We start from the raw sequence: 27,891 nt of genomic DNA, 5'->3' as shown, positions 1-27,891 counted from the left end.
TGTTCACTGTTCGTCGTTGCACTTTGCAGACGGTCCCCGACGGGCTCGCGTCGATCCTCCAGACTCGTCCGTCACTTCGGGCCGCTGTCGCTGAAAAATTACGCTCGTTGCTCGCTGTCGACTTTCCCTCTGACAGAACGGAGGCTTCGTTGTTCGTGATTCGCCAACGATTATCGATCGTCGATCCGGGAAGAGCCGAATATCTTGTGTCCCAACTCCACCGCAGCTGCTCGACCGGGCCGTGTGCAGCGTGTGATGGGGAACTGGAGCCACTAACCCCGCCCGGGTGTCTGTGGTGTTAGTGCCTGGAGCTCGCAGCAAGCGCACACCATGATGTCGGTAAGTTGTGTGTCTGTTGTTCAGCTTACATGTTCCAACATTTTCAACTTGCACAGACTTATGCAACTGTCGTTTAAACACCCAGCTAGTTCTTAAAGGTCATTTTAACTTTTGTTGTACGATATATTGTCCCAGGAATTATCGCGATAAACGATAATATCGTCATTTTAATCATATCTTCAACAGTATGAGTTCACAGAAAAGTCCACATAGGTGAATATCACAGACTGCATATAAAATTTGACCAGTCATAAGCCTATAAGCCGAAAAGTACTTTTAGTTGCACGATATATTCTGTCAGAAAATTATCGCGATAAATGATAATATCGTCATTTTATCATATCTTTAACAATATGAGTTCACAGAAAAGTCAACATAGGTGAATATCACAGACTGCATATAAAATTTGACCAGTCATAAGCCTATAAGCCGATAAGTACTTTTAGTTGCACGATATATTCTGTCAGAAATGATCTCGCTAAACGATAATATCGTCATTTTATCATATCTTTAAGTCAACATAGGTTAAGGTGTGCATAATAGCACAGACTGCATATAAAAATTGACCTAGTCATAGGCCTGTCATGAAAAGTACTTATTTTTGTTGCATGATATATTGTCCCAGAAATGATCGCAATAAATTATATTATTGTAATTTTAAGACCAATTTAAGGAATAAGGAATACTTGACTTTGGATTCTCCTGTAAGGATTTACTAACTGTGGAAGTTTTTCCTATTACAATTCGTGGACATGAAACACAAATCTACCGTACAACGTTGCGACTTCTTTATCCACGACACGGTGGCGACCATAGGTCTGCTTAACTCAAGACTATGAATTTTAAATGTCGGTTCATCATAATACAATCAATCAGACTGCTTGCATTAGCACACAGACGCAACATTGCCTTAATTAAAGAAAAACCAAACCCAAAAAGGTCAATATAACTTTTGAAAATGGTCGTACAGGTGCAGCCTTTCGAGTGTTTGTAGTGAAAGCACGAGTCTCAGAGTTTACCTGGCAACCATACACCTGAGTTCCTCGTGGGGTTTGGACTGTAAGCATCACCCCGCCTGCCCTAATTGTTAAAATGGGACATATGTAGCGTTTGGATTGCGGTAGAACCCGTTCCTCCTCTTTTCCATCTGTCACTGTGGGGTGTTTTATTTGTTTTTTTGGACGGCCTGACTCGGTGGATGTTATTCTTCTAGGTTCATGTTCATCATTTCCAATAATAACACTGCACTCACCAAGTTAATTCCTAAAATGGCAGCACGGTGACGACGCCACTGAAAAAGACAATCCGTCAGGTAAATAACCCTGTGCAGCCAGAGAACCAGACTGGTTTTAAACATTCATGGTGAAAAGCATCATCTAAACTCGTAAACACCCGTCACCATTAACGTACTCAGTACCTCCCAAACACACAGCCACATGTTTTGGGATTGCGCCTTATTTTAATAATAATAATAATAATAATAATAATAATAATACATTTAATTTCTCAAAGCAGTGCTACAGAGTAAAAACAAGATACAAGAAATATTTAAAAAATAGGTTTTATCCTCCAATGCAAAGCGTTTCATTCACTGTGTCCTTTGTTGACAATGTCAACATTATCACAGCGTTGAAACGATGCATGACAATGTACAGTACCTGAAACGTGTAAACCAGAACGGAGCCTCTCCTCACACTTTGTGTTTTTCTTTGTGTTTCGCACACACACTTGACTGTTCAGCCTAATTTTTGCTGAATCAACATGCACATTGTGCAGCTGGTGGGAAAAGAGTCATGCTTGGACAGGTGGTGACTTAGTAGAGTCTCACAGGAACACACACACACACACACACACACATAAAGAGAGAGTACATTCCTCTGTCAGTCACATATCTACAGCACCAGGGCAGGACAGAAGGTGCTGTTGTGTTGTAATTGAGGAGCAAGATCAGCTGAATAGACGCTTGTTTGGGTAAATCAAATTTCATTCCAAAAATTATACGTTGGACAGAGAAGGTTTTTACGGGCAGCAGAAGTGAATACAAGTGCAAAAAAAAAAAAAAAAACGGGTCAAACACAGCTTCACAATATCGGCATGTAACGCTTTCGCTGTGCGCGTTCACGCAGCAACCAAGTGGCAACTCCACCGTGACGTCAACACGTCAGCGGGTTTTTGCGAACTGCTGTTTTGAGTTCTCAAGTTTTTCGCATTTTGACCAGCGCCATCTTGGCTCTTTTGGAACCAGACGTAGAATTGAGGGGTGGCTCGCCCACCGACAACCTGCAACCGTGCGCCGATTGGATGGTACCAGCTGTCAAATCCCGCCGCATCCACGTTACGCTGCTTTATTGTCTATTTGACTCTAAACGGAACCTTAATAACATCATGCTTTTCTCAGATGACACATTCTGAGACATGACTCCAGAAAATGATAGAGGATAATGGCTAACGACATAGCCGTGACTCCCAGTCTGGAAATAGGATCTTGGTGGGAAGGAGGACTGGAGGCCATTAATTGTATTTTTTTTCCAAATTGCATCAACTGTTCACGGTTCTATAATTTCCTTTCCACATTTCATCCTTTCAGATGACTTTCGAGGTGTCCAGCAGCGTGACGCTGCTGTTTGACTTCTGGAATGTGCGCGGGCCTGGGGGTAAGTCAAACAGTGTCCATATGGAACCAGTCGCCTTCCCTCAGCTCCACATGATTTATGATGTCACATTAAACCTAAAGTGCTTTTATGAACGTACAGTATACTTGAGGCTTGTAGGCCCGAGGGGCGGCTCTGAAAAGTTTGTCTTTGTGGACGAGTGCAACTTGGATTCACAACAGTTGCTTCAGATTCAAACGGTGACCAAGGTTCATCGGAAAGAAACCTCTCAACCCATTTTTCGCTGTCAGTCATTAGCTAGATTATGATAATTTCGGCTTTTGACACAGAGTTCATCTGGCTGAGTGAATCTGTCTTGTGTCCAGGGATGCTGCTGTCGGTGTTGGTCGTATTCCTGCTGACGGTTCTCTACGAGGCACTCAAGGTGTGGAGGGTGAACCTGGGGGGCCGGTTGAAGCCGGCCGAGCCGTACGCCGCTCCGACGTTCCTCCACAGCGAATGCATTTCTACGCTGGAGAGGAGCTTCTCCGAGTCGTCCGTGACCCCCATTGCGTCTCAACCTTCCGCTTCAAACACCAGGGACAGGTCAGGGCCCCCGTGAAATATACAATTAGGGTTTTAAGTCAGGAGAAGGTCAACCTGGCATCATAAACGCTTCTTCGTCCTTGGTGATTACTTGACTTGGTGTGCCTCAGGGTGCTGTATTGGGCCCGACTCCGTTTGCTCCGGACACGCTTCCTTTAGGTCAAAACATAAAAAAATATTTCTCAGCATTTCTATGCAGATGATAATCAACTGTGTCTCATTCAACCTTTACTTTACCCTTCCTCCTCAGCTGGCTGCTGCACGGCCTCCAGACCGTCCTCCACATGATTCAGGTGACCCTCGGCTACATGCTGATGTTGTGCGTCATGTCCTACAACGTGTGGATCTTCCTCGGCGTCATCGTGGGCTCGGCGCTCGGGTTTTTCATCTCGTTCCCGCTGCTCGGTCAGATGTGACGGTTTGGACAGACAGTCCACGGACTGAAACGAAGATGGAGGAGGAGGTTCTTTGGATACCGGATACTAAATGGAAAAAAACGCGTGATTAATTTCTGCATGTTCCTCTTCGCACAGTGCTCGAAGTAAGAAAGAAGACTTCTATTGCTCTTAGGCTAGAGAGCGCAAACATTTCGGAATTGTCTGGTGTCTCCTCGGTTTCAGGCCTTGGACCTCTGGATTTCCCTTTTTCTTTTGTAGCAGCAAACTGCACGTGCTGCCTCTTTTAACTTGAATCATTTTGTTTATTCAGTAAAATACTACCTTAAAGATTCGAGGAGGAAGAGCACAAACGTGGAATGGGGCGTCATTCATGCCTTGTGGCATTTTACAACATCATTTTATATTTTTCTGATCAGCACTGTCGGCGTTACTAGCAACTACACAATTTAGCAATTTAATATTTTAAGACACTACAGATGATCAAAAAATTACATCTTTTAATTTGTAAGTACATTTCACCTTTGAGCCTTTTTGACTACTAAACATTTCTCGTGGATGGAACTAACATGTTTTTTAGTTTTTTGGGAGTGAAACCAAAAAGCGGATTTGCACTTTTAGGCACAGCTCATCATTACGACTGTTCTGTTAGTTTGTGGAACTGAGTCATGTGGTGTTTATCTTTTTTTGTACCTTGTAAAGTTCTCATGTGTCAAGAGTCATTCTCACATGTATTTACCAGGGACAGTGAGTTCAGGTCATGTGATTCTGTGGCAAACATTGACAAACCACCAACCACAGAAAACGAGAAAAAAATGAAGTGAGTGCCTTTTAACTGCCACTATCAGATGTGTTTTATTGAAATGTGCTTCTCTTCTCTTTGTAGGGAGTATTCATAACTATTTTTGTAACTAATAGAAACATGTCTCATCATTTTAGGTCGTTAACCACTGAATGTCAATTTTTTTACGGATGCTTTTCTGTCACTGAATACAAATCTCAAGACTTGCTTAAACATTTAACTGAAAAAATAAAGAATAAAGTTGATGATTAAATTGTTTTATTCGTCCATATCTTGAAAAAACAACTGATGTGTGATTCCACAACAAGTCATTGACTCACAACGTTTAACAGAGAAAAAAAAGAATAGTAATCTATTCTCATCATTCAACATCAAACTGCAGCTTGGTCCGTTAATTATAGATCGTACACAAGTGAAAATAATTCACCCATTAGAGTGTGTGAGACCGAACAACAAAAAATATTACATATTATTTATTGGTCTGAAATTTTGGTCAAATCTTCTAAAAGAGAAGTAGGAAGTTCCAGAGGAAGGACCAACTCATTTGGTGCAAACGATGTTTAAAAAAAAATTGGAGGCATAAAATTATGTTTGTACTTTATTTATCTAAATAATTCATATTAATTCTACTACTAGTATGTTTTTTTCTTTTCCTCTTCCTGAATCAAGCGTCTAAGGATAGAGGCCGTCGTCTGTTCTGAAGACTTTTTAAAAAGGAATTATGTAATTTCTGACTGGTATTTTATATAATATAACCATATGAGCTGGTATTCTTCGAATTCCGTACATTTTAATGAATTGTTAGTGTACGACTCCGATAAAGCAGTAAATAGAATTTAATATTAAATTCTTAACTCCAGGAAACATCTGAGACGTATAAGGGAATGAAACACCCTTGAAATAAAAGCATAAGCAGTTAGTTACAGATGGATTTATTTGAGGAATTGAAGCCTAATATTTACAGTTAATCGACCCCGAAACTTATTGTTTTCTAGAACATTTGCATCATCGTCGCTGATGATGATGATTGACACAGTGACACAAAGATTGTTTTACTGGAGCATTAAACTAATGTTCTCCACAAGGATAAATATTCTTTATATATATATATTTGACACTGGAGAGGATATAAAATCTAAACTCTCCCTTTGACCCGGAGAATTAAATAACAAAATGGCTGGTTTAAAATAGAAGGAGGAGAAAAGGAGTCATGTGTGATTCAAAGTACTTCAGTGATATTATTACATTAAGAATCTCCCTCATAATAAAGTTCATCAAATCCTACAAGTCAAAAGAGCCTTGACAGTACATACTGTATGTCGGTCGTCTACACAACCCACAGGCAAAGTCACGAGGAACAATGTGTTCTGGTCATTTCCCCACCAGATATATGTATATATATATATATATATATATATATATAAATGTAAAACACAAATTTGAAATCATTCCCTGACAGTTACTGCAACGTGTTGAAACATAAAGGCCATTTGCAAATATAAGAAATGCTTGCAAAGTACACAAATTACATATTTAAAATTAAAATGTACAAAAATAGAAAGCCATATTCGGAGAAAGGTAGCACGTCCCAAAATTAGATTTATAGCTCCCCCTACTGTCCAGGTAGAGGCTGTGCTCCTTACAGAGGGATTCATTCATCCACCTGATCTTTAGTCAAAAGCACAAACTTTTTAAAATTATTCATAACTTACATTTAGTTGTTGTTAAGTGTTTCTCCCTCGGATTAAAAAAGGCGGATTATCACTTTAAAGTCCCTCATTGTGCCCGTTGACGTGTACAGTGGGGTGAAATGGTCCCGATACCACGTTGGGATCTAACTTAAATAAATCCGATATGTCGCATAAAGAAGAAAAAAAAATATGAAGAAAAATTGAGCAATTTAGATTAAGCTGCTGCAGAGACGAACCAGTCACCAAAGAAATGTCTCAGAAGAGTCCGGGGGGGGGGGGGGGGGGGGGGGTGATGGGAGAGTCGGTTTTGTGGCATGTGCAATATCGACAAGAATTAAAACCTTCAAATCCGATCTAAATTATTTCCACGTCTCTCCCGTGACACGTGACCAGTTATGTGAAGGGCGTTGCCCTCTTTCACGCCAAAGTCACTTCCACTTCTACCGGGTCAAGGATTTTGTCCTCTCCGCTCAGGCCGTTTGTCGTTGGCCGAGGCTCACTCTCATCCGTCGCGGCACCGGTCGGCGACTGGAAGCCGCTGTCGTCTCGCGAGCTGGAGTCCGTGGGCAGCGGTGGTGGCCGCTCGGAATCAGAACCTGCCGCGGAGACGTCAGCCGTCAGTCCACTGTCGTCTTCCTGCACCGCTGTCGGCGTTTCCTGGACGGCCGCCTCCTCCCGCCGCTCGTTGTCGCCTTCCTGCTTCTTGCTCTCGACCAGATGCTGGAGGATGGTCTGCACCGACGCCCTGTCTCGCGGGGACTTCCTGGGGACGTCGTCCACTACGGTGGTGACGTGCGTCACCTCCTCCTGCAGCCCGTCCTCGGCGGTGAGCGTGCCGGCGGTCGCCTCCGTCCCGTTGGCCAAGTCGCTCTGCTGCTCCTCCGCCACCGGCAGCACCATCTCCACCATCGGGTTGATTAGGTCCCTGATTTCATTCACGCTGTCGGGAGACTTGGGCCCCTCGGGAAGCTCCTCGTCCGCCTCCTCGTCCTCCCCTCGGTCCTCCCTCTGTCCCTCAGACAGCTCGCCGTCCTCCTCGGGGATGAGCTCCACCCCTGGGACCTCCAGACAGGACTCGTAGGCCAGAGGCACCCCGTCCAGCTGGATCATGGACACCACCTGCCTGCGTCTACTCCCCGAACCCCCTCCTTCCATACTCCTGCCGACAACCTCCTCGGGCTCGTCGGCGCCAAACTTGGAGGCCCAGTCCACCGAAGGCGTTTCTCCGAGCAGGTGCAGGTTGGGGTCACTGTTGGTCAGAACGATGCTGTCCCTGTACAGGTTGTGTCTCCTCTGGACGGCCGCCTCCTTCACAGCTAAACACAGAATTTAAAAAAAAACACGAGATCATCAATCACTTCTTCTCTTAGCAAAGCAAGTTAGATCTAACTACCACTTTTGTTTCCTCCTCCCTCACCCATCATTATGTCCTTGGTGACAGACTGCAGCACCACCTCGTCGTACATGTTCTCCACCAGCAGGAAACGGGAGAAGTCCTCGAAGATGAGCTCTTTGAAACGAGGCAGCTCCTGGAGAAGCGGGGCAATCGAAAGAGGAACGAGTTACAGGCAAAGTTGCCTATTTGCAACTTACTGCATTTCATGTTTTCTGGATCTGAACGGGCGGAATCGGTGGGAACGGTCACAAATGGTGCGATGACGAGGGTTGAGTAGGACAACGTGGGGATGTGCTGCGGGCTACTCACAGGTGAGCAGGTGACCGAGAGCCGCTGCAGCATGTAGGGGATGATGATCTGCAGCAGAGCCTCTCTGAAGAACCTCTTGCGCACGGTGCTGCTGTCGTAGTCGTATTTCTGACGGAGGGGAAAGACCAGAAATACGTCTAGAGATCAGCGACTCGTAACAGCTTCTCTACTCATCGTACAAATCATATTTATCTTAGCGAGTCTTTCAACACTGTTCTGTGAGAGATCTGTAAAATATATATATATAAAAAGCATCCAGATCCAGGAATATGGAGAAAGAGAACAAAATAAAACCAAATCTGCATGGTACTAGTAAGGTAACTGAAAGTCTCTAAAAGTCTGTTTTCTTTATTATGTAATGTGCTGCAACTAAACTAGAGATAAGCTTTCTCCTTCCTTGACCTTTTAACACATCCATCACTCAATCTGTTAGTCTTCTACACCGAGTAACCTCTTTTTTATCAATTCTTTTTTAAACAAGATTAGTCTGTTTCACCTTGAGGACCCGGTCCTGGCACCGCTGGACGGTCTTGCACATGTCGCTCTCTCCCTGGTTCTCCAAAGACTGGTGGAACAGCTGCTCAAATGTGTACACGGCATTGTCCATTTGCTGTGAAAACAACAACTCAAAGTTATAGGAAAGAAAATCCTTTCCATACTGTCACATCCTCGTTTGTCCAGCAGGTGGGAGTAGAGACTTGCACCACGGGCAGGTGAGGGAGGGAGGTGGCTGCTGGTGAGAGGGGGAGTGTGTTCAGTGGCTTTCTGATGTGCATTTCTGATGTGCATGGGTCTCGGTGCGACGCCTCACCTCCCTCATGAGGATCTGAGCTCTGCTGACGAACACGGAGGGACTGCACACGTCGAAGCGCTGCTGCAGCCCCTCCAGGTTCAGCTGCTCCACCTGCTCGTAGCAGCTCTGCATCTTCACGGGGTGGAAGGCGAGCATGGACAGTCTCTCCATGTGCTGGGGTGGGAAGATGGAAGAGAGCAACAGACGAGGATCAATACAATAAAAGAAAAAAGGGAGAAAAAAAAACCTTGATTGTTCAGGACCAGTCCCGTCATTAGTGTGCCATGTGTGAAAAAGTAAAAGCTTCCACAACTCAGAAGTTGCTCAACCAGCTCCATTTAGATTTTAGAGCACATGGAAATGTTTGTTTTTTTTAGCTTCTACTGTTTCACCACACCACCTACTCATCACCGTGATGAGGAGCTGTGACTCACGTCTCCCAGTTTATCCTTGCCCCCTCCGTTGAGCGAGTTCTTGCTGATCTCCACCAGCTCGCGGAAGAAGACCTCCCTGACCTCGGCGAAGCCCCGGCTGGTGGGCTCCATCAGCGCCTCGAGGATGGAGCTGATGTACGGCTGGATGCTGTTCCGCAGGAGCGCCTCCGCCTTGGGCAGCACCAGAGCTGGAGAGGATGAAGGGCCGAGGGAAACATGTATTGGCGGTTAGTCGCCGCAGGTTGTAAATATGTGACACATGAAGACAGTGTATTGTCTGATACACCAGGTTGACGTCGCTGGTATGTGCGAAACGATGTTTAAGTAAACACTCTTGTTTCCATGGAAGCCCTGCAGCTTTCATTTTCTCAGACACGCCCAATTGTTATTCTAGTTGCCTCTAAGGGAGACAGATAAAACACAATTCTCTTTGTACAGTTGATTCATATTAGAGGCTTATCTTCAGCATAAAGTCACAAACAGAAATACAGTGCAGGCGACAGAATGTCGTTCTGCCACTTTAGCCTCAATGGGAATTGATACATGTGAAAAAAACCAGCGGCCTGTGCCAGAGGCACAAGGTGGAATCTCCCCCTGCGAGCTAATCAGACTGGAGGACTTGCATGCAAAGTGAAAAAGCTGCGGCGAGGCAGATCAGAGACTTAAAAACAAAGGGGAAGAGGAAAACGTCAGATATTGGAGGGACGTTTTGGTCACGGAGAGAGGCCTTATGTCCACAAACACAAACTTTTGAAACTCGAGCACTGTGGCTTTGCCGTGCCAACAATCCCCGAGCACCGAGAGACGACACGGCCACGTCTCTCAGTGAGGCGAGTGCAGGCGAAAAGACAGAGACACGTGTACTTGATGTTTGGGGAGATCGTGTTTCGTCGTGCAACAAGTAAACCGAGTCATTTTGTACGGCATGTTGGATATGTGACAAGGATGACTGATGATTCAAACGCCATTGGATATTTAAGACCTGGATGAATGAGAATCTCTACAGACATCTTAACTGAGGAGGGCTTCAGTTGATAGTAGAATAAAATATACTATAATGAATTAAGTATGCACTCATCTTTCTTATTCCTTCCTTTTTACCTTCCTTTCTGTACATTGCTCTGAATTTAATCTTTGAATCTGATTTTTTTAAATAAAACAACTTGCAAAAAGGTCTTACCACAGGTATGATCAGTCGTGATACTGTAGATGAGTTAAATTTGAGCTTACCTCAAATGTAGCCATGTTTAAACCACTAGGCCTGGATGACTTAAACAATATTAAAGCCTCCTAGGCTTAAAATATGACAAAAATTGCACAACTCTGCATCTTTGATAACATACCGCCCATGTCTACCTGCTGGACAAAGCAAAAGGTACGTTAACATCACCGGCTGTGACGTCTGCCTTATGTTTAGGAGTTCAACTGTCAACCGCTGCCACAGCTACCTTGACCTCACCATCCCGATGTACTGTATTGTTGTTTTTTAATAACTTTTAAGCTTTTTACGTTCATGTATGTTCGTTTCATTCACCGCCATCAAACAACAGAAACCACTCTACTGAATATCTGATTGGGTGACACCTTTGCTTTAACAAATGCCACGTGGATCTTTGTTCACCTCGTATCTTGCTGCTGACGTGCTCTTTCGACGTGATGATCTGGTCCATGTCCGTTCGCAGTCGTGCGTCCAGTGGAACTCTCTGGGCCTCGCAGGCGTCCACCAGCGCCCCGTACTGAGTGGTGGTTTGAGTCAACACCTGCCTGTACACAGCATCAGAGATCTGGAGGAGAGGGAGACACGCTCGAGTCAAGGCCATCGCCGGTTTGGATTCTGTTTGATTCTCTCACCGCACAGTGTCACAGGAACTCACCAACATCCAGCTCCTCTGCCTCTGCTGCATTTTCCCCTTCAGGCGAGGACCAATCGCACTTCTTAACTCGGGGTGAAGCCCCTCCATCACCAGGTTAGCCAGAATCTGTGCACACACACACACACACACACACAGACACACAATGCACGGTATTAAGGTATTTGCACCCTTTTATATTTATTCTATTTTAATGTGTAAGTATATTAAATTGCATAACAGAATAATACATCTTAGTAAATAGTATAGAATTTGCTTCTACCAAGCAGTTCTTATAGTTAACACTGTGAGGGCAGTCTCACATTTTTTCCACCGTTTACAGGAATGTTGCTATGGTTACTATGGCAAATGGGGGGATTTTTTTTTTAACGCAAGAGGTGAAGTCAAAAACAACCAATATCCTCCACCTAAAGAAAAACAAAAATAAAGCTGGAAAAAGAGCAGTGTTTCCTGTGGGGCTACTGGGGGACACAGAGGGGTGATTGAGATGATACACAGCTGGATAAAGAGAGGCAGGAAGGCAGGTCTTTAGTGGCACTGCCCTCACAACTCACAAACACACACACACACACACACACACACACACACACCCTCCACCAGGTTTTGACCATGCTTAACTAAATATTTGGCTGGGAAATGGATGGCTGTGACCAAAGCAGAGTAGCTTTTCCTACACAGGAACAGAGGAGCCTGACAAACAAAAGGTATATTGTAGCTTGTTTGACTGAAAGAACAATATGACATTATGTTTTTAAGGCCTGAAACATTGTTCAAATTGTTAGACCATAAAAATTGATTCAACTGTCAAGCGCTTTAATCGTTGACGTCATAATGAAAAGGAATATTTTCTTCCACAGTGGCTTCTGACTGACCTTGTGTGACCCAGCCAAACCCATGGATGTATTATTAGTTCTCATAATTTATATCCACGACTCAAAACCTTGCGGAACAGGTTGTGGAGAGACCTAAAGATGGCAGGTCGCCTACACTTTCTATCCAACGGATACCGGGCGGCCGGTTAAAAGAATATTCCAGGTGTGTAAAGCTTAGAGACGTGCCCATGACAACTAAGGGAATACTACAAAATACACATAAACACAACATAAGATGTCTACATGTATGCATACATTGTCTATATGATGAGAACTTTAACCTTTATTTTTTTTATTTTTAAGACGGTTAAAAAAAACTTAATACATGTTTTCACTTTTTAATATATGTAGATTGATGAGCAACGAATTACCAGTACTTCCGTGGCATATCTGCAGAGAATATCTTATTCTGCCACCTTATGTATATTTTGTTTTCTGGGTAAAAGTTGTTTAAAAAACGATGGTGCCTGAAAGCAGCACGCTTAAAAACATGCTACCACAACTCTCTGATATCATGCTAGCTAGCAGCACCTGCTAGCAGCTAGCTGGTAACCGAAGAGAATGGATATATAATATTAACTGGATAGGGAACGGCCGCCCAAACAAAATGGCGGCGCCGTTCATTATATATATCCACGCTGTAGCTAAACAGACGAGTCTACTTAAGCTACTCTGCTAACGTACATTCACACGTGACACACTTTATCTAGTACATTTTTTGTTAAACGTTATAACGCCTTTACTGTCGCTAACATTGACGCTGTGACTCTTGTTTTATCAGTTGTTGAACTTCTGAAACCTCAAGCTAACTAGCAGCTAGCAGCTAGTAGCTAGCAGCTAGTAGCCGAGGTTCGCTCCAGCCACTGAGGACTAGCTGTGGGCTTGACGTCACTAAGGTGAGTCCGGAAATCAGAACCTTCGGCCTTGTGGCTCTGTTCAAGTGTGTTGTGGTACGTCGGTAACCTGTGAAGCTAACATGCCAATGCTTACTGCAAAACAGTTTGCTGTGAAATTGCCGCAAAAGTCGTGAACGTTGATGCCAATTCTATGCTACAATTTCTCCCTGGGTCATGTTTTGTTAGCTAAAGCGGGTGTAATGCTAAAGTTAGCGTCAGGGAAGATCAACCACCCTGTGTCCAGCAGCAGCTTAAACGTAAGAGCACAATGTTAGCATTAAAAACGACTATTGTTGTTATACTGTTTTCCATTACATCATATGTGACATATTGAAAATGTGCTCATTGTGGATTTAGGTGCATTTGATTGTTTTTGCTGAAATGCTTCTGCCTATGTGCTGTATTTACATCCGTGATTAGTTGTGGGCCGCTCCTTGTGGTAAGGCCATGAATCATATTGATATATCAATAAGAGTATTGTTTGAGTGTTTATGATTGGTGTGATTTGGTCTTGCCGGTTTCTGTTTTGTGTTTTTCGTGGCTCGGTGCAAACTCAGGTCATGACTATTGTCTTGCCCTACAGGTAATTCAAATAACCCCTCCCTCCACCATTATGACAGCACCAACAAAAGACCTATTAAATCATTATTGCAATATTTATATTGAATTACCGTAATATTCACGGTGCTGAAACAGAAACCGGGGAACAGACAGGAAATGGAATAATGGCGGAAAAAAACACACCCAGCGCGACTATGAAGCTGAGACTGAAAGGGACTCATTCAGAGACGGAGACCCCCATTCAACGGTGTGAGGGTGCATGTGTTTGTGTGAGGGGTGGGGTCTCATTGCTGTCTTTGTGAAGGTTGTGTAGGTGCTTTCTCCCCCCCCCCCCCCCCCCCCCCAAGTGTGAGGAGAGGGCGTGAGTGTTTTCCTGAGCTGCATTTATTGAGGAAATGCTTTTCTGCCGAAAGCAGCGCAGCCCTTTTGAGAAAAAATGTTGTTCAGCCGTGGCATGTCATCATCACCATCCATCATAGTGGCACCTGAGGAGGGTTTAACTCTGCCCCTCACCTGAACTTTGTACAGGTATTCCTCGCAGTGACGTGTGCCGTCGTTGTCCCTGAAAATCTTTTGACTGTCGCCTCCTGCAGCAAACATGCAATTTGCGTCACCATTATCTTCGGTGTCAAATCCACCTCCCGCGCGGAGGAAGCAGAAGAGAGCAACAAAGGGGAACACAACGCTGTGGCGAGGTGTGTTCTCCCGAATGTCGTAACGCTGCTCAAAGTGGTAGATATGTGTGAACAGTTTACAATACTTCGTTTAATCTGATTCCTCCCGACCTGTGGGGGGGCTCCGCACATCATGTCCCAGGTGCCGTAGTGTCCCTTGGCTTGTCTGTGGCGTCTCACAGCGACCGTGAAGGCTGGCGTCTGAACGGTGCAGTCCTCTGGCAGACCTGTTCGGGGGCAAGAGCAGAGCAGATGATTGGTATTAACATTACCGAAAAGCAACACCTCCCCTTTTACCCCAAAAGAAAACGCAGTGGGCTGAAATAGTCTCTGTAGCAACGTGGTGGGGATGCTTTCATATTTTTGGCGTTGCAGGATTTCTTCGTACAACTAAATAGATGTTGGTCACATGGGTGTTTGGACATTTCAGTGGCTTCACAGTCTCGTACCATCTGAGTCACCGCCGTTGGACAGTCTGACAGTTTAATTTTGGGACAGCGGTCTCCTCAGTCACGGTTGATTCTACGAGTCTACGACAACCTCGGCGCTTATCACACACAGCTGTGTCATCCCTCAAATGAGGAAGATGTGGGTTTGTTGGGAGAACTTAGTGGTTTCTATGGGTATTGCCCCTCCCAGCTGATGGGACACAATGGTTTTTTAGGAAGTTGGTCCTCAACATTCGGTTGTGTTTTAAGTGTTGAGTGCTGAAAGTCAAACATCCCTCACTAAAGAGTTTGAAAAGGTGTGTGTGGAATAAAACATCGGTATAATTAGAAGTTTGTCCTTCAAACTGTATAGAAATGTGTCACATGTTTTTCCGTAAACGAGAGAGTCTGTCCGACGGACACAAACAATTTTTTGAATTAAAGGATGGTTTAGTGTTTTTTCCATCCCAGCCTGTTGAGATGTTGTTTACCATTATATAATAACACAACCTCAACTAACCAACCAAAGCTTTTTAAAAAGTGAACCCCTTCTGCAGCACAGTTTACTGGGCTTTACCACTTCAAATTTGTATTAATTTCATAAATATTTCTGTTTGGCAGTTGTGGACGAAAATGCTTTATTTCATTCAAGTATTAGTATATTATACAGTAAATGTTAGACAGTGCTATTCTCAACAGTGCAGCGTCCACTCTTGCTGTTTTTATTGGCCACTTGCTCACGAGGTCGCAAGAAATCCGATGACACAAATTCCTTAATTTCCTGTGCTGCATAATGCATGAATGAATGGATGGATGCGTGGTTTCCCCTCAGCATTGCCTGACTGATAACGATCTGTTTGCTGCATGTCAAGTGTGCGTCTTAAATCGCCCGAGCGTCCATCGAGTTGTTTTGTCTGAGGCCGCGAGAGTCTGTGACTCATGGGCGGCTGACAAAGACAGGAAGTGGCCAAAGAGTCAGGGAGGGTTGACGGAGCCAGACAGGAAGCCGTCCGCGCTCCCCAGCTCTGTGACTCGCCTCTGACGGGGCTGAGGTACTGCCACGTCTGCCGGTTTTGGCACGAGTTGCATGTGAATAGACTGGATGCTGAAGTTTAAGGAGCACAGTGAGGAAAAGAACTGTCATGTTGGCTTATTGAAGCGAGCATCTAGTGGCCATTAGTGGAACTGCACCGTAAGGCACTTTTTACAATGGGTACAACAGCCGCCATCAATTTGTTTATCTTCCCGAACTCGTAAAGCTCTTGGACACTTATAGTTTTTTAAATATTTTACTCAAGTTAGTAAGTTAGTATCAGTAATAGGAAGGTGATGGCAGACTGCTGCCCTACTGTATAGTTCCTAATCTCTTGTTAAGAGGACGACGGGAAGTTGCGAGGAAAAGTCAAGCAAGAGCCAGGCTTGAACAATCTGTTTACTTTTCACTTTCCACAATCTGTTTTAAGGATGAATCAGTGATTTTTTGAAATCTTTTGAGGCAGGCCAGTGGCCACACACACTCACTAGTTGTAAAATGCCAGAAAAGTTAATTCTAATACGTTTCAAGCTTGTTGCCTTGATGTAAAGAGAAATTTCCTCTCGGTGCCAAAAGGAAAAAGGAAAATTTATTTTGATGAGCTGCCCGGGCCTGTTAACCACCGCACATTCTCCATGTGTCTGAACCAAGCGAGATCAAGGAGCAGATTACAGTTTGTGTGTGTGTGTGTGCGTGTGTGTGTGTGTGCGTGTGCGTGTGTGCGTGTGTGTGCGTGTGTGTGTGTGTGTGTGTGTGTGTGTGTGTGTGTGTGTGTGTGTGTGTGTGTGTGTGTGTGTGTGTGTGTGTGTGTGTGTGTGTGTGTGTGTGTGTGTGTGTGTGTGTGTGTGCGTGTGTGCGTGTGCGCGGCACATGTGGCAGCGTTTACCACGGTTTTTTTATTTGAGGCATTTCCCTCCCTGCCTTGCTCACCACGCTCTGGTTGGTGGCAATTTAGCAGCAGCCAGGGACCAGTTCCCAGGCCTCCCTCCGTGTGTGTGTGTGTGTGTGTGTGTGTGTGTGTGCGCGCATGTGTATATACAGTGTGTTTCTGTGATTTTATACATTTCAACATTTTAAAACCCATTAAGCGATCCAGATGTCAGATGCCGTCCGATGTTTCTTCAGCTTCTAGACACCTGCCTTGATATTTTTTTCGAAGCAGGTTTTAAACTCTTTTCCTTCCAACACTCACACTGCTGCTGCTGACACGCATGAGTAGCATTTGCTCCTATGGTGCAGCCCTATGGAGCCAGCAAAACCCACAGTAACAATAAACACTCACTGGAACACACACCATCGGCCGCAGACATCACAACATCGCAGGACTGAAGAGGTGATTTTAGCAGATCTGTCTCCGGTAGCAGAAAACAAAGCAGTGCTCGAGACTCTAAACTACAGACATCAACGTGAATGTCAATTGTTGAATTATAAGGCATGCTGAGAAACACACTGCCCTGCTGCTGATGGGCTATAAACCGGGGTTGACATTTTCTGTCATCATCCTCTGAATGTGCTCATCACGTTAAACCGTCTCTTAGCTGAGGTCTGTGGATCCCAGCAGAGCGGTGGTCACTGGTTTCAAAGGCAGAGAGAGGGAGGGTGGATGTTGGGGCTGTGGTGGTGTGATGTGATGTGATGGTGTCTCCCTGGAGGCCCAGTGTCTGTGATGACTAATGTGATTCCCTGCCGCCCTGCATCAGACCGGCCGCTCAACTGCTGCTTCCCAGGCAATCATTAGCAGATCATCCCGGTTCAATCGTGACCTGTTTCCAGACATGAACTACGTAAAATGTCTGGAAAATTAGGTCCGGACATCTTACGTAGTCTGCTTTCACATGTGGAGAAGACAGAGGGAGATTGTCGCGAGTCAAACGCGTTCAGACCAACAGGAAAATCTCGGGAATGTTCTGCGGCGTCTGGGTGGAGCGTGAAGGAGGCAGGAGTCATCAACACGCCCCCTCGCTCGCCATGAACCTTCCAGAGATCTTCCTGCTGTATTCTCACATGGGCTCACGCTCGCATTTCCTGGAAATTTGACCAGGTTGATGGCAGGAAAAGTTCCGGAAAATGTCCAGAGCAACATTTGCGGACAACACACGGCCCCTCGAGAAGAGTTCAGGACAATGTCCGGACTTCAGTGCATGTCTGAAAGCAGCTTTAGTCACATAATTATGCATACATGCAGTAACACAACTGGTGTGTTGAATGTTACACACTCTCTCTATATCCACCTGCAGCGGTGCAAACGTTCAGTCTGACCGACCGTCACACAGACTGCAGCTTTGTGTCGGTGCCGTTAACTGATCTGATTACCAGGATGATGCTTTGCAAAGCAGCAGCTGATCGTTTTATTGGAGAGCTTTTTAAAAAAATTAAACAAAAGGCGCTTTAGGTGGATTCAAATCTTCAGCCTCTTTGCATGTTGTGGTTTTTTATTTATCAAACCCAGTTGAATGAATCGTATCCATGTTCAGCTGAAGAGCTTCTTTGCATGAAGGCACCACAGCATTTTATGCACCATTTATGACGAGCTCGATAAGACGGTGAATCATCTCATTCATCGAGCTAAGCCTCAGATGTGTTTCCATTAACTCGACGACATTTCTAAACATTCCATCCCTACCAGTGAGCAAGAGGAACTGCAAGAGAGTTCAGGGGTCAGGCTGTAAAAAAACTAAAACATCCATCGCCCTCAGTAAATGTTCGTAGTGTTTTGACTGGTTCTGCTTTTCCTCCAAACACCCAACGAGAGAGAGAGAGAGAAGTGAGACCGGGGCGTGTCGGCACAGGCCAGACCGCACTTCTAACACCAGCCGTGGTGACGATAAAAAAAAACAGCAACACACAGGCCCCGTTTCTGACGGCATGTTCCTGGAGCCCTGCCATGCAGCTGGAATGCACAGCGGGGACTCTGGCGTCTTCACTGAGCACGTCCGAACAGGTCGCGTTGGGAAGCGAAGTAAAGAGCGAGCCAGACGAGAGACACCCGGAGAGGCACTGAAGATAGTTCGTTTGATACTCGGTTGGTTTTGACCACGAACCAAAACAGAAAATGAAGCCCCTGTCTTTTTGCTAATGGATGTTTTCAGACTACAACTGATAAAGTACAGCTGCCTGTGTTGTCATGTGTGTTTAAGAGAGGTCGCTTTGAATTCGTGTAGTGTGCGGTTGGATTGGCTTGATAGTTGACTGCGTGCAAAACAAGGTCGAATCAGGTTAAGCAACTTTGTCAGTGTGGTTGTGATGATGAGCTTAAGAGCCGGTGTGTTGTTTCGTTCAATTCACTGGTATGAAGTTCGATTGTGTTGTTGTTCACGACACACACAGGACGGTTTTAGGCTTTAACATTTCCTCTGGATGGGTTTTAGACGTACAGTTCTACAGAGTGTGGCTGCTTGCGTCTGTCTGTAAGGAGCTGAGTGACTTTGATGCGTAATCATCATGTACAGCAAGCTAAAGGGAAATCTAGCCACACATTGGCTTTTATGCAGACACAACAGTATAATTTTGTGTCACTCCCTCGGGCATGTGAAAACCACGTGTGTGTGTGTGTGTGTGTGTGTGTGTGTGTGTGTGTGTGTGTGTGTGTGTGTGTGTGTGTGCGTCTATTGAAAGTTGGGATCAGCTCAGGTAAAGTCTTGTGTTTGCGGCTCTTCCATATGCTGAAGTATGTAGACGAATGACGACTCTGTGGCCATCATATCTTAGTTAATAATTACAGTTAATTAAAATTAGTTTGAATGCATCTTAAAATAGTAAAATAATTTACACAAACACAATGCAGTTCATATCTTTTAAAGCCACAAATGTTGATGCCACAAAGATGTTGACATTTTTTTTGATTGAGGATCATCTGCGGCAAAATGTACCAATGTGGATTTATCTACACTTATATGTAATTATTTATGTATCTTTGATAGTGTAATAGAAAGACTGGAAAATTTTCTGTAAAATTACAGAACAAATTATTTTTGGCGATAATTCCGTAATTTGTATGTAAATAATCTATGCGTCATGAACAGGACGGGACTCTGCAGCCAGCAGGATTCCAACACGCCCGGTCCCGTTCACTGCAGCAACCGTTTGCTGTATTTTAATCTCGATTTCCCCCCCAGGTCCCCGCTCATTCTGATCCTGTCAGTCTAAATAAAGCGCACACACTGAATATGAGCTCCCACGCGCACAAACACGTGCGTGCACATTACCGAAAAAACTGTAACTTGACACCCTTCAAAACAAAGGCAGCGAATCGGCTTCCCTGTGCTGCTGTACTCAAAAATGTAAATATCCCTGCCCCAAAAAACACTCGGTGTGTAATTTGTAGTCGACATGCCATGTGGCGAAGAATCTGGAAACAGGCAGATCATTTCTGCCAATTTAGATTTTCTCTCACACACAAAGTTGCATTGCCAAGCCCGAGAGACACAGCGTGACAACATGTTGCGATGGGATCACTCCAACGGCGATTTACATTAATTAGTTGTGTAGATTCTGTCCCGGCTGTAAAGCTTTGTTGTTTTTTTGCCCTGATCCAATGACGACACACTGTAACCAATTATTACAAAGACAAACACGCATCATTCCTGCAGCATCTCAACATCCAAGATAAACCAGCTCACTCGCATGGCATGTGGAGGCTTAACATTGTGAGACACTCAGGCAAACACACACACACGCCCTTGTCTGAATCACCAGCAAAAGGTAGAGAGAGACGTATTGTCCAGGGGGCAGTGACGAGACTTAGAAACTGAACACTTTGTGAAAATTTCAAAAGTCAAATCGGATTTAAAAAATGGCAGATATCGATAACAATAAAAACGGTGAATATCGGCATATCAGCTAAACGTCAGGGACCTTTCCGGTATTATAACTGCTGCACTTCTACTTCCTGTAGGTGAAGTCATCCTTGTGTTTGTCGTTACCGTTGTCGCGGTGCCTGACGCAGTCCTGCAGCACGGCGTGCCACTTCTTCTGCTCCTTCTCCGTCATAACACAGAAGTAGTGGTGACGGGCGTACGGGTGCCACAGGATGAGGGGGAACGCGGTTGCACACTTGATGAACGGGTTGTTGCCCACTTTGGCCTTGACGCCTGCACATCAAAGTCCCATGACAGACGGAGCAAGAAGGTCGAAGGTTTAGGAAGTGAATTTTCAGACAAAGTTTAGGAAAAATCAAAGAATGCATATAGATCCTCTCCTCTCCCTCCGTCTGTTTCTCACCTGGCAGGCTGGTGTTCATCAGCTCCATGTACTCGTCCATCGAGGTCAGGGCCTTGTACCCGGCACAGTTGATGGTGATTTTTGGATGCAGTCCCTGTTCGTGTGCCTGTTTTTTTTTAGAGCGATGCCAAACAACATCACTGAGCTGAAAAAGTGCCCGAATCACAAAAAATCAAGAGTATGCAGTTTTTAGTCAGGTAAAGTAAGAGAAATCACCTTCTTGCTCTCGTGGAGGTTGATGGTGTAGGCGTTGGGCACGGATACGAAGCGATTCCTCCACTTCCGGTTCTCCTCCAGGTACTGGAACAGATTCCCTGAGAAAATGGACCGGCCCGCCAGGGGGTCCTGAAAGATAACAGACCCTCAGTCAGCACTGAACGCATTGTTCTCAGTGGGATCTGCCTTAACTATAACGCAAGAGACTTATGGACTTATAGAGCCATATCGGATGTTTCCAAACATGTGAGGGGGAGATTTTTTGAAGTGTTTACACGGGGATGTACTCCACCCACTTTCCTGTCTTAGATCAAATAATCCTGTTCCTCAGATTCCTCTCAGAGGAAGGAAAGAACGAGGCAGATTGAAGGGAACAACCGAAACACAAAGACTGTACTTTTGTGTGACAGCAGATTGACCTGGATTTTGCTGTGGAAGTGATAATCATGCATAGTGAGTTACGGGTTTTAGTCGCATTTGATTCTCTATATTCTTGCCACTTGAATGACAATTGAAAAAAATCAGCTCTATTTAAGAAAAAGAAAGGTTAAAAATGGGGATTAAATGCAAATAAGGCGCTCGTAAAGCATCCAAGGGAAAACATTCAAAGACAAATTGCTTTTGATATTTTTTCACTCAAGTGCATAAGCACAGCAGATTAGAAAGAACGAGCCCTATAGTGAATGTTTATTTTCGCACAGTGTAAGTCATTTTGTGTTTCCGTCACAGGCAGCTGTCCTCCACATTTCAGCAGATGAACTCTGCCATGACAGAATCACAAGCGAGCGTCTCTGTTCGTGTGTGAAATGTGCTCCACTTTCCCTCCACTGGTTGAAAAACATGCGACAAACGTGGGACCTTCAGTCCAAAGAGACGAGAGGGAAACAGGAAACAGAGAGAGGTGGAGCTCGTTAGGTGATGCACCGGCACATGGACCAAGATAATGAGCTCATTCATAACATCAAGCTCCGTCGGCCGAACAAAAGCCGTATTGATGCGAGTCAATGCCAAGCAACACACTAATTATTAAACTGCAAACTGCGGTCAAGAAATAAATGTTGCTTAATTTCTGAATAGCAATTTTAATTTAACTCAATTTGTAAATAATAATGTAGTACAGGACATGTTCTCTTCCTAATCGTAAGAATGACATTGCACTCGCTCTTTAAGTGCTGAGATTTGGAAACGTGGCGACATCGCTGAACAAAAAATTCGATGAGTCAAGAAACACAAACGGACCGACGATTACACGAGTTAGCAATTACCTGAAAGTTCTGTAAACATCAGTCAGAGTTTACGGCACCGTGTTTCCTCATGTCAGCAATTACTTTGGGGAGTTCATGTAATTGTAACTGGATGTACTGCGAATGACGCCCAGACCTTCGAAAACTGGAATTATTCTCTAGTAACCAATTCCATAAGGCATTAAAGACGTTGCAACAATATTGTTTCAGGAATTAGAAGAGACGCTAAAAAAAAATCCAGTCACACGGGGAAGCCTCATACTTTTTTTCCCCGTATAGTTTTGTCTGATGTGTTGATGAAGGTGTTAACCTCTTTTTTTAATTTTATTTTTTATATATGGATACGATGAACTTGCCTTCCTGTGAAGCAGCTGCGACTGCGTCCCTCCTCCTCCCTCTATCTCAAAGCGGACGCTGTTGAAGAGGGCGACCGCGTACTGCTGCTCGTACACGTCGCTGAACTCCTTCATCACATCTCTGGTCCGGGCTGCAACACAAAGACACGAGATCAGGAAAAACCTCCCTGTGACACAAACGCTGTAGCATTTTTACTGAAATATAGAGGGCAAAGATGTTTAGCTCCTCTGTTTTCATAAGATAAGATCAACTCACTTAAATACAACTTTTTAAGTATGTATTGTAGTTTAACTTTAGTTTTTAAACAACAACTGAGGGTAGATGGATTGTGAAGGCGAGTCTTTTTGACCTGGAGAGACGATGGTTGTCACCTTCACTGTTGCTATCAGCTCTTTATGAAAAGTATCATGCAGTAAAATTTTCAAATGGGCCTTTTGAGATAGTGTCTCAACAAAGAGAAACCTGCCACGTGTTATTAGCACAAGTCAAAATATGGCTGTACTCAAAAGACATTGGAATGTAATTACTGCTTGGCAAACACTATGAGTAAATATTGATAAGACGATTCTCCCCTAGTTTAAAATATCATGTTTATCTTAGTGCTGCTCTTTGTTGCATCAGTGAAATCTACACAACGAAACAGTCAAAGCCCAAAAACTATTTTTTTTCATACCATACACTCCCTGCCAAATACAGTATTATGAATTGAATTTTTTGGAATTCTGTTCATCCTTCTGACAAGCAAACATACAAATGAACGGGGGGCAAAACCCAAATCTCCTTGGTGGAGCTAACAACTAATTGTTGACTGACTGTATTGAATCATTGTTTTTCTCCACAAATCCTTTCACTGCTTGACTCAGCGTTTCATTCCCACCACCGGTCTCTACAAGACGCATCTTATTAATAGTGCCAGAACATGCAGGAGGGGACGTGAGCGTTTCCCACACCCACACCCAACAAAGTTTGCTCAGTTTCAGCGAACCCATCTCTGCGTTTTGACTCGGTCAGCAACAGCCAGTCAGTGTTGATGTTTATGGAAGGGACGGCGCAGGAAGGAGGGAGCCGGCCTGCAGTGGGAGAGCAGGAAGGAAAGAGCTGACAGGACAGGACAGGACGGGACGGGACAGACGGAGAGAGAATGTGGAGGAGGAGACGGAGAACGGGGGGACACATGCACGCCTATTAAAAACATGGTGTCATACCAGGAGGAGATGAGCGGATGGGTTAGAGGAAGACAGGAAGATGTGTCCATCACAAGTACAAAAATTGTCTACTTTAAAATTTCTAATCCCGCTTCCTGACTTAAAAATGTTAATACGGCTCAAAAGAAGTGATGTTTCGGTATCCGTGCAAATTTTTGGCCCCTTTTTTCTCTTGATCATTGATAGTCTCGGAACAGATGAGGAAAACTCTCTATCTGTAAAAAATGATGGACATCTGACAAACAACACTTTTTATCCTGTGTAAAGTTCCACCGTGCAAGTGCTGGTTAACGTGAGCAGAGTTGGTATTTTCCAGCGGTCTCGAGTGCCAAAGTCAGCAGACTGGGAAGCTGCACGTGGAACGGTCTTTCAGGCAACTGGAAATTGGAATTTGGGAAAAAGGACCACATCGTAAATCACACAACCAAACGTCTGGTTCAACCTCTGTGAGCACACCAAAAAAGTTTGATCCCCACCTCTATCCACCCCGTCACTTGTTTTCCATTGGTCTGGACCATGGAGGGTCAAATCTGTGAAATTCAGGACGTAGTTTAAAACTACCAGACTGTCAGGGACACCCCAACACCAGCCAGTAGGATGCATCCTCTGGGAACCATGAATGTCTGTGCAAAGTTTCATGGCAACCAATTGAATCCATCCAACACCGGTGGACTGAACATCTGTCTCTAGACCCGAACAAACCGATACTACAATCTCACCAAAAGACTCCTAAAGACTAATGAAACCAACCCTTAGTGAGAAAACCCCACTGAGTTGAGACCAGAGACCAGGGTGAAGTGCAGCTGTCTTTCAGGGTTATGATTATACCAGTTGAATACTGTATATACTGTATATCCCCACACTGCACTTACTGCACTGTACACCAGGCAGTTGTCCAAACAACTACACACACACACACACACACACACACACAGCAATGCATCTGACGAGAAAACTGAGATCAGCTTGTCTTTTGAAGGGATGTTTCACAACGCGGGATTAGCACATTTCAGCCAAATAACCAGTCCTCAGGAATTTTATTTCACTATTGACACTAAGTAAAAGGCTGAAGGGCTGGCATAAGGCGATGGCTCATGTCTTGCCTTTTTTTCTTCTTCTTCTCTCTCAGTGAAAAGTCTCAGTCTTGTTCTGGCCTTTTCAGAAACACCTGAGATCTTTCAGCAGCAACTATTACGTAGAAAAAAAACCAGATAATAACCTCGACCTCTCTTTAGCGGGTGACAACGCAGTTACGGTTTACATTCTGTATGTGCGTGTACATGTCTGCGTGCTTATTGCGTCGTGTGTGTGTGTGTGTGTGTGTGTGTGTGTGTGTGTGTGTGTGTGTGTGTGTGTGTGTGTGTGTGTGTGTGTGTGTGTGTGTGTGTGTGTGTGTGTGTGTGTGTGTGTGTGTGTGTGTGTGTGTGTGTGTGTGTGTGTGTGTGTGTGTGTGTGTGTGTGTGTGTGTGGAGATTCATTTTGTGAGAATGTGCTTAAGCAGCGAGAATGAAGAAATCACCTTTCAGGGAGGTGCACACACTCCATACAAAAGACTCCCAGTGCAGAAAGGCTGAGTAGTCTGAACACACACACACACACCAACACACACAAAGAAGATTTGTACGTTGTTCTTTAGAGGACGTGCTCTTCTTCATCCATAAATGTTCACACAGCAGACGACCCACGATCGTCAGAGAGACGGAGGGCGTGTGCGTGAACCAGGCGGCAGTTTCTTCTTCAGCTATTAATCTTGTGACATGTTTCTACCTGCTCCACCTCTGCAGCTTTACCTCAAAATCTTCTCCTCCTTTTCTGACTCAACTCTGCATTCGTATTCGTTTCACAAGATTTCTGTTTGCAGTGATAATGTGAACCTCCCTGAGTGAGGAGTGAATAAACTGCCCTCCCAGGCAGCCATGCATTAGTTTGCAGCCATCCATTGTACAGTACCAAAGTTTTTCTGACAACACCTTTTGTCATTTACGACACAGGGCCACGTGATGACACCTGATCCACACCGGCGTTCACCGCTGAAGACTGAGATGCATCTGAAAGGCCCCAGGCAGAAAAAAAAGAAAGCTAGTAAGTGCAATGCTTTTGAGATGGGATTATTTTTGTCTTGATCTCTTTGTTCCCAAGGTCAAGACTGAACTTCCTCACTCGACGCCTTTTCCTTCTTGTTGTTCACAGCTCATCCTAAATCTGACACGTTTTTTTTATAGTCTTCTCCCCTTTTTTTTTGTGAGTTTCAGTGTACATTCATTTTTTGGGTTTTATGAATTCATTCACTGAATCTAATGGATTATTTAATCTGCAAAAAATATCAATAAACAAGAACAATGGCCATCAAATGTTCCCCTAGAGCCCAATGTGACATCTTCAGATTGCTTGTTTTGTCTGATCAACAGTCCAAATGTCAAAGACACACGATTTCTTATGATGTATAAGCGAGGAAAAAGCAGCAAATCCTCACATTTGAGAAGATGGACCCAGAGGAAATATTTGACCTTTTATAGGCAACCCAAACGTGTCATACATCTCTTCAAATACACTGTTATAAGCACAGAATAATCCATCACCACAAGAGGCAGCATATAAAAATGTTGTTGTTTCCTATGTTCAACTATTTCTGAGAGTTCTTCCCATGTCTGATTCATAAAAAAAGCATCAACAACAAACCACAAGAACTCAATCTTTGGTTTTCTTGAAGTGGATTCTTCATGCAAGTACGCCTGCCAACACACACACGCACGCACGCACGCACGTACAATCCTGACAACAGTTACTAGAGGATGTAATTGCTCAACTCAAAACGTGAAAACAAGCGAGTCTTGTTCCTTTTTCATTTCCTATAGGAAGCGTCTCTACACATCAGTGGAATTGTGTCTGAGCCACCGCACACTGTTCCTCGTCGCTTCCCACTGCTCCCAGTAGATCAGATCACACGGACCTGCATGGAGCAGTCTGAGAACCTTAAATAGCACCCTGTCCCAAACTTATACAAACATGCTGCTTGCCCCTTTGGGAAACCTACTTATTATCTCAGAAGAAACAGGGCCTGCAGCAGAGCGGGGAATCAGGGGGGGGGGGGCTGAACTCTGTCAGGGTGGAGCGACAATGAGCTGATATGAATATAGTTATAGCTAATATAGTTACTTTTTATGCACACAAGTTACAGTGGATTTGTCCTCTCGGTTTCTATCATCACTTGAGTTAAGTTCTATTTTAGATTTACAGGCTATAATGCAGGCAATTCTCGAAGAAAAGGAGAAGGTAAAACAACTGTGCCTACCTGATATGAACACTTCATAGAGCTGTAACCGACTATTGTGCCGTTTGAGACATGAACATAATGACTTGTACAGCCTCCAAAGGGCTGCGAGAGAAACCCCTCTCTCTCTCACCTGTAATCATCTCCCGCCTGCTCTCATCCAGGTGAGAGGAGACCACGTCCCCCATGGTGACAGACAGGAGACAGAGCCGAGCAGAACCTGCAGGAATCCGAGCTGCTCACGGGTCGTTTGTATACTCCAGGTGACAGCTTTCTGGGATGTACTTCCAGTCCAAAGAAAATGCTCCACTGCTCCCGGTGAGAGGCTCTCCCGCTCTCTAACGGAGGAGGAGGCGGACTGAGAGGCGAGGTGACTCCGGCCCGGTGAGGAGGAGGAGGAGGAGGAACACTGGTCTTGTTCACAGCGTTATAACAGGACACACCCTCTGGGAGTCATCACTGGTCCAACGTGTTCAGTCGGCCCCCTGCCAAAGGTGTGGCCAGAACCAGGAGTGCAATAGAACAACAACATATTCAATATTTCACTTTGACTTCTCGGCGTAGCACAAGTGGAAGTAGAATTAAATTTCATGGAAAAACACCAACTTACATATGTTGAAAATTCACTCACGATAGTGACACAGTGGAGAAATGATTCTCCACTGTGGATTTTTATTTATGTAATAA

General features: G+C 44.5%; 2 protein-coding genes and 1 long non-coding RNA gene across 4 annotated transcripts; 2 read left to right on the top strand and 1 right to left on the bottom strand.

Annotated features, from left to right (window-relative positions):
* Positions 1–4: 4 nt before the first annotated feature.
* Positions 5–4,986, top strand: slc31a2 (solute carrier family 31 member 2). Of its 2 annotated transcripts, none has more exons than XM_035607333.2 (4): positions 5–339; positions 2,927–2,993; positions 3,317–3,536; positions 3,787–4,986. In XM_035607333.2, the coding sequence occupies exons 1-4, from the start codon at positions 331–333 to the stop codon at positions 3,950–3,952; spliced, it is 462 nt and encodes a 153-aa protein (XP_035463226.1). In that variant the 5' UTR covers positions 5–330; the 3' UTR covers positions 3,953–4,986. The 2 variants fall into 2 exon arrangements, with proteins under 2 accessions (XP_035463226.1, XP_035463227.1); XM_035607334.2 differs by lacking the exon at positions 5–339 and adding an exon at positions 2,232–2,310.
* Positions 4,975–27,477, bottom strand: niban2a (niban apoptosis regulator 2a). Its single transcript, XM_035607327.2, has 14 exons — positions 27,338–27,477; positions 22,728–22,858; positions 21,128–21,256; positions 20,912–21,017; positions 20,614–20,781; positions 14,342–14,457; positions 11,231–11,335; positions 10,978–11,140; positions 9,357–9,544; positions 8,941–9,096; positions 8,626–8,739; positions 8,130–8,237; positions 7,842–7,953; positions 4,975–7,740 (listed from the first exon to the last, which is right to left on the bottom strand). Exons 1-14 carry the CDS (start codon positions 27,390–27,392, stop codon positions 6,842–6,844), a joined length of 2,550 nt encoding a protein of 849 aa, XP_035463220.2. The 5' UTR covers positions 27,393–27,477; the 3' UTR covers positions 4,975–6,841.
* Positions 12,644–27,507, top strand: LOC124849729. Its single transcript, XR_007030205.1, has 4 exons — positions 12,644–12,779; positions 12,881–12,995; positions 25,925–26,015; positions 27,369–27,507. It is a non-coding gene; the product is annotated as an uncharacterized LOC124849729 (long non-coding RNA).
* Positions 27,508–27,891: the final 384 nt, after the last annotated feature.

This window comes from Scophthalmus maximus, chromosome 20 (assembly GCF_022379125.1).
Source record: "Scophthalmus maximus strain ysfricsl-2021 chromosome 20, ASM2237912v1, whole genome shotgun sequence".
NCBI lineage: Eukaryota > Metazoa > Chordata > Actinopteri > Pleuronectiformes > Scophthalmidae > Scophthalmus > Scophthalmus maximus.
Note: the sequence above shows the minus strand (reverse complement) of the source record. Positions and strands in the feature narration are given on the sequence as shown.